At 41.4% G+C, this 13,148-nt stretch overlaps 1 protein-coding gene across 11 annotated transcripts in view; it reads left to right on the top strand.

The window, feature by feature from the left end:
- Nucleotides 1-13,148, top strand: part of LRRC56 (leucine rich repeat containing 56) — a 77,860-nt gene that overhangs the window by 57,825 nt on the left and 6,887 nt on the right. For all 11 annotated transcript variants that reach the window (XM_085062739.1, XM_085062744.1, XM_085062745.1 and 8 more), the window contains 4 exons: nucleotides 5,396-5,492; nucleotides 5,890-6,087; nucleotides 10,253-10,430; nucleotides 12,514-12,717. In XM_085062739.1, the coding sequence (XP_084918865.1) occupies nucleotides 5,396-5,492; nucleotides 5,890-6,087; nucleotides 10,253-10,430; nucleotides 12,514-12,717 (677 nt within the window). The remainder of the gene's footprint in view (nucleotides 1-5,395; nucleotides 5,493-5,889; nucleotides 6,088-10,252; nucleotides 10,431-12,513; nucleotides 12,718-13,148) is intronic.

The following is a 13,148-nucleotide window of genomic DNA, read 5'->3' on the forward strand; positions in this document are numbered from 1 at the left end:
GCTGTTGTGTTTACTGGGTAGCTTGAGCTCAGTGGAGCTATTCAGGATTTATTGTGGTGAAACCAAGAGTAGGATTTGGCTCTCTAGGTCTGATATTCATCCAGCAAAAATTTGGCTGGAGCAAATCAGTCCCTGAAGAACAACGATGTTGGATTAATGGAAGAGCACATTATTTCTCAAACTTGTTATTGGGTGCTGTAAGCCAAACTGTTTGTTGCCCCTCTGCTCTCTCCCCAGCCTTGGGGAGTGATGACAAGATGAGAGCATCAGATTTCGTGAGAAAAAATACTAAATGGTTGTGTGCAAGTGGGGAGGGTTGCCAAGACCCTCACAGAATCACAGAGCTGTTTGATGAGTTCCCATCCCTGCAGCAATTATTTGGAGATAGCTGGAACCCAGGTTTCAAACCCTTCAGTTTATTAATAGTATTTTCTCAAAAACAATTATAAATGCAAATTTGTGGGCTAAAGTGAAACTAGGGGAGTCTAACATAATTTCTTGGCTCTTTGGGATACAAAACATGATCTGGTATTCAGTGTGTGTTCGGCAGGCAAGCGTGTGTGTAGGAGCACATGTGGAGTAATTACTCGGGAGGACTCTGGTTTGGCTGCTTCAGGGGCTGTAATCCTCTGTTTATCACAACCCAAGGTTATGACATACATATTACCACCCTGTGCTCTGCCTCTAACCTGTCTTGAATGAACCATAGCAGGGGTGAGCAGGATATAGAATGGCTTTGGTTATTAATTCTTTGCCTTTCCTGTAAAGTTCCCAGCTTCCATTTCCCTTGGGACAGAACACCTGTCCATTGGAATGGGATTATTCATTGAGTGTATTAATGGGAGCTATATTGTCTCTATAGTGTCTTCTCTTTCCTTCTGTATGCTCTTTATTGTTTGCTGGAGCACTCCTGTGCTGCATCATATGACTAATTGCCACCAGCATTGTACAATGCCTCTTCTTTTTCCTTTCAGCTAACAAACTTTTCAATTTTACTCTCTACCTTTTTTTTTTTTTAAATAGATGCTGTAATTTTCTGTATGTTTTAAGCATGCTAAATACAGAAGAATCCTGGTCTCTAATATGTGTCTCATTAATTTCAGTCTTGGTCAATGATTATTTTGGGGGAAGTGTTTTGTTACACTACATGTATAATTATAGGAGATTTTCTCTTACTACCCTGATAAATTGTTATTAGGAGCTTGTTATATTAAAATCGTTTACCCTAGTAAATCATTATCAGAGTACAGATTCCCAATAATTCCATTCCTTGTTAAAAAGTCAGTAAATGCATCTCCCCAGTTTGGGCTGATCTCTGCACTTAACATAAATGAAAACATGCCTGTGTGTACACTTGCACGCCCGTAGTGGTAATGTGTGCTTAAACAGCTCCTCACTTTGCTCTCACCCTCTCCAAGGTGGATGTACCAGATGCTCTAAAGCTGGTCCCAGAGGAGACACTCCCATCTCTTGCAAGCTCTTAAGTTCTCTTCTCACCAGCCAAAATATTTCAGAAGAATTTTCAGAAATGCAGGTGCATGCAGTTGTCAGGAGCAGCTCGCTTTGAGTTACGCGGCTGTTTCACCTTACAGCAGCCATGCTCTCAAGGGCAATTATCTCTATAGTAATTAACAAGGGAATTTTCTCTGATGCTGCAGCATGAGTCATGCAGCTTCCAAAAGATTCATTTTGTTAGTTACTGAATAAAATGTTTGCAGATGTACTTTGTTGTGATAACATCTCTGACAGGAGATGACTCATTACAGATGCAGGAGTAAAGATCTGCAGGGCCAAAATGTGACTGCATGATCCAGAATTTTAGGCTCCTCTAGCAGCTAGCATGACCCCAGTGTCAGTGAGAGGAATTTGGTTCTGCATTAGGGTCTGGAGGGGAAAAAGTGCTTTTGCCTCTTCTTCTCACTGCCTCCCTCTACATTATTAGGTGTAATTTCTACATGAGCAGGGTAGGAGATATGGCAGTCATGTCCTCTTCATAAGAGCTGGAGTACCTATCTTGAGGGGTAGGGGAAGATACTTTTGGGCTGCTAACTCCCTTCCCTGAAATAGAAAGCAAAAGTGGGACAAGTCATACCAAACAGTGCCATGAAGTTCATGCTCAATTAGTATTTTGTTTTATGAGTTAAAAGATGAGCTTTGGTACAGCTAACTTCAGCCTCAGAAGAAACCACTTCCCATTAGTTTCCATATTCTTTTCTCCTCTGAAGTGTCTATTTAAGCATTCTTTTAATAACAAGACCTTGTCATCAAACACTGAGTTGCATTGCAAACAGTGGAGGGGTTCTGCCTTTTGCAAGTACCCAAGACATAGGATGCAAAACCTAATTCCTTTGTCTGGAATACAAATTCTAATCAACTTTGATTAGTATTAACCTTGAAAGTGCTACTCCTGCCTTGTGCCAGTTAGCTGTAGGAGAGGCAGGGCTGCAACCCATGAATGAAACTGGAATGGATTTGAGACTAAACTTGACAGCACAAATTCTGAAGAGTAAGTTAAGTAGGCTTTAGAAGTCATTTCTGTTAGGGTCTTCTTCTGATGGTGTCCACAGCAGGAGAATGCTTTAAGGACTTGTTAGCTAGTAATTCATAGTGGATGTGTGCCATGCATGCCACAGGACAAGGTGTGAGTAGGGAACTGACCCTATCTGTGTGCACTGGCTTTAGCCATAGTCAGCTTGGGAACAGAAAACTGTGACACACAAAGAGAAATAAGATTTAACTCTGGAAATCTTAGACCTCTGAGTAGGAGCAGGAAACTGCTTCCACAAATGCATAGAATGATCAAGGACTAGAGGGAATAACTTTGGTTTTGGGCCCCTGAATAAAAATTGCTTGGGAATTAATCCTTTGCTTTGCTTTGGCATTATGTTGACAGAGAAACATTAGGAACAAGCATATTACTGCAATCTCCTGTGGCAAAAACGCTTCAGTTAGAAAATTCAAGACAAAGAAAAACTGGAAATAAAGTCCATTAACCATATTGTTAAGGATTGTCTTCAGTTTTGCTGGCCTAATAAACAGAGCATCTGTCAGAAGCATTGTTTCAATGACAAAAAATGAGAGTGACTGCTTCCCTTTATCTATGTTCAGTGGTTTAAAAAAGAGAAAATTCTGCACCAAAATTGCACAAAATTTCAAAAATCTCATCAGTGCTTGAAGAAGGTCATGAAATGAGCAGTGTAATCCCTTCACATTATTCCTAATGTCATATTTCTGTTTATGGATGTATTGGCCTTGCTTGATGGTAGGTTCTGGTTTTGTAATATAATTTCTTTCTTATTAAAGGCATGCAGCTTGCAAATCTAATAATAATTTTTCTGTAAATATTACTTTGGGAGGCATCTGTTCCTTAAGGAAGCCTCAGTTTTTGTTTTATTTAGAAAATACGCACAATGTAAATAGATCCTGGAAGATCTTGTGCAAGGCCAGGGATGTGGTGATATGGGTTTGGCTTTCTTTATCCTCATGTCACTAGAGGCAAGCTGCCTGCGTGCACAAAATTCAGTGAAGGTGTGGTGGTTCATATCAGGTGAGGGTTTTCTCCTCAAGGGAAGAGTAGCCTTAGATGGAAAGAGAAGTGTCATGAGACTGAGTTATTTCTTTTTTGCTTAGTTCTGGCCATTGAGTCAGCTGCACTGTTTGTACCTGAGAAGATATAAAATGTTACATAAACACATTGTATGGTGTATCCATTGTGAGCTTAATTAAATGGGCAGCATCCAGGGAAGGGGTGATTGGAGGCACCCAATGCCTGTGGCCCCTGCAGTGGTAGAAGATGGATGAAGTGAGAGAGGTCTGAATGATGTCCATGGACATACCAGTCCCTAGAAGGCAGAGGGATGAAAACCCCCAGTTTCACCTAGGAACTCCTATTCTACCATGTATTTGGCACATCACAGAAGAGAGGCATCTGGGGATATTTTTCCTTGTACCCAACCTTTATTTGGCCTTATGCAGTCTCCTTTTTCTTGACATGGCCCTTCCCAAGAATGGAGATGGTAGAGAAACAACAAAAAATACAGATAAGAATATGTCTATCCCCACTCATAAAAGCACTCCTTCCTGACCTCCTGGACTGGCTGGATGCCCAGTCATGAAACAGGCAGTTTGATTGCCGGGGGTTTGCTGCAAAGCTGTATCAAAGCTGCATGAGGCTCTCAGAGGGCAATGCAAAGCTGGTCTTGTTCGCAGTCATCCACAAAGAGAAGATATGAGTACAAGAACTGTTACTTTTATTTCAAGATCACAAGGGACCCCATGACTTCTGTGTTCTGCAATTTTCTGTAGAAAACTTACTATGAAGTGTATTATAAGAACAGATACTGTAGGAGATTGCTAATCCACAATTCTGAAGTCAAACAATCTCTATTTAAGAGCTATTTTAGCTTTTTATGTGATCCTGAGAAACTGGCCCTGCTTGAGTATGGATGTTAGACAAGATGACCTTCCTTCCAAAGCAATCATTACTGTGTTTCTGTGAACTCCATGCTAGTCTCTACCTCCTCTGATCAACTGTCCCTGTGTTTAGTTAACCACTGTTTAGTTCTTCATTATTCAGATACTTTGATAGCATGACTACAGTAGAGAATTTGGAGCTCTTAGTTGGTTTGGGATTTGATAAAATGTTGTATTTTGTTTATATTAGAGTAGTGGCTTTATGCAGCTTAATGTTACCAAAGACAGCAGGTGATTAGGCCCCAGTTTGATTTGCCACCCTTTTTTGTATTATCTTTATACTGCATATTGTAATGTCAGTGAGATATTATATATGCATGGATTTAAGCAGGTCAGTGTGTGATTTTCTGGGTTATGACCAGAAAGTTTAAAGTTCATGTAGGTGATCCCTTATTTATATTTTGCTACACCTAAAGTATGGGAAAATAGGATGGAAAGGATTATAATTTTCTGCTGATTCAAAAAATGTTATTTGGCAAGAGTGTTATTCCTTTCAACTGCAAAAATCAGAAGAGCGGTAACTCCATAAGAGGGCCAGAGTGAGATTGACTGTGCTGTCAGCTCAGATATGTTAATTGGGGTTATATGTGTACAGCCAGTGATGCCAGCATTAAAAAAACCCACTTAATTCTTAACAATTGCCTGGGATTTATGGCAGAATTACCATGATGTAGCTCTTGGAATAATCTTAATCAAACAGAACTGGGGTGACATGTTGTCATACAGGAACAAAGATTATAGTGGGATAAGTACAGAGGGGTATAATTTTATTGCCTGCCCTTGTGGGTGAGTATTTTTAATGACATTTCTTGTAAACCATGTGAGATTTGAAGGAAGTAGCAGTGGCCTAGTCTTAGGAAAAAGAAAGCAAGTCTTGAGTTTTTTCACTTATTCAAATAGAGCTTGATTGTTTTTTTATAAGGGATCTTGGAACCTCGTTGTCCCATCTCTGCATCCTGTGGATGGTTCGGTGTGGGCTCTCAGATTTAGATGGGATCTCTTCCTTCAGCTCTCTAAAAGTAAGTATAGATGTGTCCTGCCAAATGACAATCTCAAAACTAGATTCAGTTGATATTCTTTACTTCTAGTCTTTGTTCTTCTCACCCTTTGCTTTTCTGACCAGCTTTGGTCTGATGCCTTGAATTGCATGTGTTAGTTTAAAAGATGCTACAATATAGCTTTTTTAAATGAGCAGTAACCTTCAGGTCTGATCCTGAGTATGCCTAAAGCATCATATGCCTAAATTAGCACTTGTTATTTAAGGCTGCAACAGCCAAACTTTAAAAATGTTCACTTCCTTGCTAGTTTCATCCTGTGACATTTAGTATTGTAATTATTAGAAAGCATTTTGCAAAGCTTGGGTGTTACTTGTGCAAGCCTGTGGTTTACATGTTTATTCTGTTTACTTCTGCTGAGGAACTCTACATTGCTTACAACAATATCTCTGACCTGAGCCAACTGTCCTGGCTGGATCACCTGGAGGTTTTGGACCTGGAAGGGAACAATATTGAGGACATCAACCAGATGCAGTACCTACGACTTTGTTGCAAGCTAAGCCACCTGACAGTGGAGGGCAACCTTATTTGCCTGAAGCCAACTGCAGAATCTGCAGAGGTGAGGACTTGGTTTGCACATCTTATGTTAATTTTTTTGCCAGTACTTTTTAACTGTGAGTAGGAAATGAGAAACATGTTTGCATCTTCCTATTGCATCATTCTAAATGATGACATGGGATGCATTTCCCACCTTTAATTTCTGTTGATTTTCTGGTCTCATGGGTATGGTCTCCAAAATGACTACAAGTGAAATACAAGAGTGCTGGTAAAGACTTGGGCCTGTTTCCCATCAATATGAGGAACAACTTCTTTTCTTGGATTATGAGCACTGGGAGAGGCTTCCCAGAGAGGCTGTGGAATGTCCTTCCCTGGAGATACTCAAAACGCACCTGAATGCAATCCTATGCAACCTGCTCCAAGTGAACCTGCTTTAGCAGAGGAGTTAGATTAGGTGATCTTAAGAAGTCACTTTCAACCCCAACCATTCTGCAATTCCGTGATTAGATACCTGATTTTGAGGTTTTTGCATTTCTTTTGGAGGCACTCCAGTCCAAGAGCAAGTGCTCCAACACCATCACACTCAGAAGTTGAGCCCTCAGAAAAACAGCGCTTGAGGTAACTAGGAAAAGCTATAATGTTGGAACTGCTTGTTACCCTTTCCCCTGAAGTCTTAAAATCAAACGATCAAAAAGACCTTCCGAGAAAGCTGAAGATACAAAATACAGTCATTCACCTCTTTTGTACTGAAAGGTCAGAATAACTCTGCTGAGGTATTGTGTTGAAGTCATGAGAAAGCCTCTGTGTCACAAAGATCAGAACACAGTAATACATGATCTGATTTGGGTTTCAGAGCACTCAACAAGCAAAGCAAGGGAGATCTCATTCTACATGAACAGTCTCAGAGCCATATTACTCTCTTTCACTTTCTTCTTCTTCATAAAAAAGCATTCTTGGGATATTAAAACACCAATATATTGCCATCCAGGTCTCTTGGAAGGTCATAGGCCTATGCACAGACACAAAGTTATGTAAAACACAGGTCTCACTAAGGTGGTGCAATTCACAATGGCGCCATAAACACCTGATAATGCAGGGTTCAGAAATCAGAGTTGATGCTGTTATCCCACTGTGGCATATTCCATAGCTTTCCTGTGTATTCTAAAGTAGTCATGCTCATGCTGTTAATTTGCCTAAAAGTTTGGGTTTGATATTTTTCCTGGACTTAAACTTGAAAACAGGTGCTAACAGTAAAACTCAATCATGCAATAGATGTGTGTATTTTAAATCTTGGCACTTCTTAGATATATGAGTTAATAGTGTTTTTCAGCTGTAATTGTTGGCTTGACTGTATTTCTCAGCAAAAAGGGCCATGGAAAGTAGCTCTTTAGCTATCATAATTTTCCTCTCTAGAATTCAAAAGAAAATACTATATATTTGCCTTTCTGGTTTGAACTGGTGAAATTGTACTTAAGGGATTTCTCCATCAACATTTCTCCCTTATGGAAGATGCAACCATGAGACAAAAAAACATACTCCTGCAGTAAGGAAGCACTGCCTGCTTGTGATGGACAAGGCATGCTTGCTTACTCTTTCCACTCCCGTGGAGATAAATGCAGCTACTGGAATTTCCTATCATAGCTTCCTACCATGGAAATGGTACAGTGTATCCTAACAGCACAGAGAGTCTCATTCTGCTCCTTTGTCATTCCTGCTTAATGAAAGTGGGATTTTTGGAGGATTTGGCATCTTCCGTCCTTAAGTGTACTTGTAATGGAGAAATGTCAGATTTCCCATGGCTTGTTCAGGTGAGGAAATCAGTCCTTGGGATGCTCTGCATATTGTCACACAATGGAACTACAAAGAGCAGTAGTATGTGGTGGTGTGCCCTACTGTTCTGAACACAGAATGGCTGTCTCTACTCCTGTGCACATAGGTGCTAAGGTCTGATTAGTGAGAGATGCCTCTGCCTGAATTATGGTGCAAACCTTATGCTGAAGTCAGTAACACCAATTTTATTTAACAGTAAATGTGAGGTATAGAAATAGAAAGAAATATAAAAGAGAGGAGAAAGAAAACATTGTCACCACCTATGGATCCAGTGGTATCCCTGTTGATCCTTCTTCACCCTGGGTTTCTTGGTGGTGGAGTCTCAAGATCGTTCAAAACTTTTCACTCTATACCTTTTAGCAAACAAAGGAATTAATGCTCATTGGCTACACAGTTGTCTTACGCTATTGGTGAAATGATTCTCTCTTGCCTCTAATGCTGATTAGTCCACATGGTTAGTCTTTCTTTTCTTTTGAGTCAATGATCATGATCTCCTCCTGTCAGAATTACCTTTTACCCAGAGGTAGCTGATTTCAGCATAGTTGCTGATTTGTCTTTCCTTGTAGCCTGTAAATTCTGCATTTTTTATGTCCGTGGTCAGTGATACATTCTTCTCCCTGGCTTTGTTAACCTCCCCCTAGGTCTGAGATAATACCTAGACAATAGTACCACCTTTATGTTCTCTACAGTCCACGTTCCTCATATCCACAGAGGAATATCTGGGGGGGTTTCAGTGGTCATTGGTGGTCGCAGATGCCATCTATCCCATAACTTGAAGTGATCTTTGTTTGACTGGTGATGTGTGTGAACAGTTGCTTCTTTGCACAGTTTGTTGCAGGGCGAATTATTGTCCAGATGTATTATCCAGGATGTGCCAACCAGATCTCACCTTGCCCTGGAGTTAATGCCATCCTGTCTATCCATTCTGTGCTTATTTCATGGCAAAGTCCTTCTGTGGCCTTAACAGTGTTTGAGACAGGCAACTGTGATCTTTAAGTCCTTACAACAGTTACATTCAAATGCCAGGCAGAATTTGCTGGGGGAGTCAGCACATCCGTGTATTTTACTCTGAGTTCTAGCAGAGGCAGACTGTGAGTTTGCTGCAGTTTCCCATCCGGTGTCTGTGTTGGGAAGCTGCTTTGCACTCAGGTGGTTACAAAGCGGGCCTGCCCTTGGCTGCTGAGAGCTTCTCCATGGACTTTGTTGCTTTCTTGCTTTCAATGGATGTTTGCACTTTTTTTTTTGGTGTACAGAAAAGAGTAGATGTGGGCTTACTTTGGTGTGCCCTCAATGGCCAGCTCTAATTCCTCAAGCTCCTTCTTGTAGTCTGGCCCTTGCTAAAGGTCTGTAAAAGCTCCCCTATTTATTTACTTTTAATCTACAGAATGGTCCAGCTAAATTTACTGCTCTTTCTTCAGATGGCCTGTTTGCTCCCTGTAATTTGATTTTCAGATGAGCTCATCTTCCCCTGTTATCTAAACCAAGAGCAACAACCTGATGATAAATTCTGCAGCCTCTGTTGCTGTAATGTAACATGAGCGTAACATGATTCTTCTCTCCAGCAGGACATGGTTGGAAATTGGCTGTAGCTGAGAATGGTTGACTCATTTTCTAAATTAAGATTAAAGACTTAGCTCGAGAAAATTAGTATCTGCCTCTTAACAACAACTAAAACATTTTACTTGGTGTTTTACTTTACATTTACTTTACTCTGCCAGCATCAGTGCTGCATTGTGCAGGGGGAAGGAGCATCCAGCCAGCTGGGTCCCACAGAAAGAATTTTTTTGTGACCACTCTGTATTAAATAAGGACTCAACTTTGGGGGGATTTCTAATATTGCATGAAATGTCCTGAAAAGCATAAGATTTGCCTCAGTGAAGCAATTGATTTGTAGGTAGCTGTCCATTTGTATCCTGCCACTTGCAGTGCACTCTTGCTTTATATGTTTTTTTACTGCGTGCCTGAAAAGACAGTTCATGGAAATGTTCTTTCCTTTTCCATCAGCAGGTGTAGCAACACTCGTAACATATTTTCAAGTCTTCCTGTCACCTGAGTATTGATGCAAACACCAGAGAATCACAAAAGCAGGGAGATAGATTGGCTGAATTCTGAGGGTGCCCAGGCTTTCCATGGGCTTCAGTGGCCTTCTATGCTTTTGCACATTATACATAATGTAACAAAGACAAATGACAAAGTCATTGGTGGGTAAACAACAAAGGAGCCTTTGGGTGAAGGCCATGTCTTTGCACTGCTCAGGACATTTTCATGATCAATTCAAGTAGAAATTACGTGAGGAGCATTTCAAGTTATATGGCAGTCATACAAATGGAACAGTACTGTGCTACTGGCAGTCCACAGACTGTTAAATAAACTGACCACTTTCTCAATTTCTCCAGGAAACAGATTATAATTACAGAGCAGAAGTAAAAAAACTCATTCCCCACTTGAAGTATTTGGACAGAATACCAGCAAGCCAGACTGATCTCCTTTCTTCCAAGAAGATGCATGAGGATTCTCTAATCATCAAGGAATCCATCAAGGAAGGTGGTTTAGCCAGAGACATTTCATTGTTAGGTATGACAGGTTTCCTATTGGGGTTCATTTTTCAGGTTATGATGTGTAAAAAAAGATTAGGAGCAAGCCGACCTCTTTAAAGCCAACTTTTACTTACAGTGAAGGGACAAAGGATCTTGTCTTCACTTGGGAAGTAAGAAAGCTGGAATTCAGCAGATAACAGTGCAGATTTAAATGAAAATTTTCCTAAGATGGGCATCAAGATAAAAAAATGCAGAAAACTTCTAGAGCATTGAGCAAATCCAGCAGTAGCTGGGAGTCTGTACTTGGGGCTCATTCTGCATGATGGGAAGAAGCAAAGCTTGGAAAGGGATGCTTCAACAACAGCTGTTCATGGCTCTTTCCATGGTAACAGTCAATCCTGTGTAGCATGGATGTAGTAGGATTTCCTATTCCAATTTAATAATAGGAAAGGCAATTTGGTTACCACCCTTCTGTGATAGCAACATCTCAGAAAGATTGCATGGTCTCATAAGAAATCCGTTCCACTTTCTTTGATACTGTAATTAGGTTCATTACATTCATTAGTAGAGAATAAATGGTTTGAAAGTAAATCTGTTGTCCCCTTGCTTGTAGCCTTGGTAATAGTTCAGATATCCATGCTTTTGTGTGTCATACTACATGCACTTTACCTCATACTATTAAATATTGCAAAGTATTTCCTATAACTGCTCCTGTTGCTTCCCATTAGCGTGGGCAATGCAGTTGGCTTCCCAGCCCCCTCCCCAAGTTGTGGTTTGCCTGCCAACTGTACTCCATTAAAAATTTAGTTTGTTTTGGAATAAGTACATACATTTGTCATTTATTTAATCCCTATGGGTCCAAATCATTAGTTGTAATAGTAGTTATGGTAGGGAAAAAATCCATTAAAATCTGATCCCTCGGTGATCCTGCTTTGGCAACATCACCTGAGGTTCAGAAAACCAGTTAACAAAGTTTGCTAACAGAAACAGTAGGGGCAGGCACAAAATTATGAATTTGTGTAATTTCCTAGTGTAACCAGACTTACATTCTTGCCTTCAGCTCTAAATCTGTAAGTTCAGACATCCCAGTACTTTCTTCTTTCCAGGAACAATGTTGATTTTACTTTTTACCTGCTATGTATGTCATGGGTTCATATCAACAGCTGTGGCCAAAATATATTAAAGGTCACTAATACTCAGCTCTGAAGGAAATGGCCATATTGTAACAGAGCCGAGGCCTCACTTTGGAGCTGGTAAATGCTCAACACTTTACAAAGCATGTTATTCATCTGGGCACTGAAATGAAATTCTCTGTCCTATGGGTTGTTGGCTGCATATGCTGTTCTTGCAGCTGTGCTGTGCTCCCAGGACAGCCAGCAGCTGGGCAGGTAAGAGGACATGGCTCTGTCTGCCTTTGTTAGTTTTTGTATAATCCTTCCTGCCCTGTAGCATTACGAAAACAGTTGTCACCTTTCTTTCTGTGGTAGAGAAGTATCTGTCTCTGGGGCACTACTGGAAAAATCTATCACTGCCATTTCCAGATTTCTGTAACTCCTGGTACACAGTTTCCCCTGTTTGACTAGAAGCTCTCGTAAGGTGTCCATCGCCATCTGCATTGTGCCAGGGCATTTAGGCAACATGTTTTAAGACTGGGGGCCTAGGCTGTGCCTGTGGCAAGTCTGGAATGGTTCCCCTGTGGGCAGGTGGGCAGCAAATGAGAGGCAGCTTACACTTATCCTGGGCATGCAGGCAGGGAAAGCAGCAGGGCCCTGGATGCATGCAGGCTCACCTGTGGGACATTCAGAGGTGGGTGGTGAGCACAGAGCAGTTCCTGCCCTATAACCTCAGCAGTCTGTGGTGCTCAGGAGCAGGAGAAGAGTGGGAAGGGAGATCGGTTTTGTTAGAGATCCCCAGATTCTGCCATGACTGTGCAGCACAGGAAGCCCTCTGTCTCTAGGCTTGACCCATTCCAGCACGTTTCTTGTAGCTGTAATTACATCTTTTTCTGTCCCCTATAGCTCCAGGTGTGCAGCAGCAGTCACCATATTGGCAATGTACAGTGATGGTGTGGTTTGAGGCCTTGCACAACTGTGCTCACACTAATGAAATCTCTCTTCTAGATACGTATCTTGGGGCAGCAGCAAAGCAGTCTGGATGTGGTCCAAAACCTCCAACAACTTCCAAACCTGGAAATGCACAGTGGTCTTCTAATGTAGAGACATGTAGTGATGCCAGCGTCTTGCACGGTAGCTCTCCTCTTCCAGATCCCACTGTTTTTCCTGATAAGCTTTTCACAGAAGATGACTCCAGTGATTTGACACATGGTAATGTATGTTTTTTAATCCTGTTCTTTCCCACACCTCCACCTCCTTCTGAATGTTATTACTGATGAAAGCTGGGGTGCTTTGAATACCACCCACCCATGCCACTGCTAATCAGGTTCAGCATATGTTTTCTTCCATGAGACTCACCTCCTCTAGCGTAGGCTTTCTTTTATTTCCCCTGCAGCAGAGGGTGCAAGTCACCCGGGCTGCCCACTCCTCAGCCCTCACCCCTGTGCATCATATGCTGCTGTCCCTTTTTACAGCCCCATACTGCAATGGTGCTCCCCTGCTGGCACTGCCTTTCATACTTCATTGCAACTGTCCTGCTTGAGTAACATCTGGGCACATCCTGTTCAGTAACAAGAATGTGGTCCAAGGTAGTCCACTAGGTGTGGTGATGCACATTCCCTTCCCACTGGATCATGTGCACT

Source organism: Lichenostomus cassidix, chromosome 5 (assembly GCF_008360975.1).
Source record: "Lichenostomus cassidix isolate B80296 chromosome 5, HeHo_3.0, whole genome shotgun sequence".
Classification (NCBI taxonomy): domain Eukaryota; kingdom Metazoa; phylum Chordata; class Aves; order Passeriformes; family Meliphagidae; genus Lichenostomus; species Lichenostomus cassidix.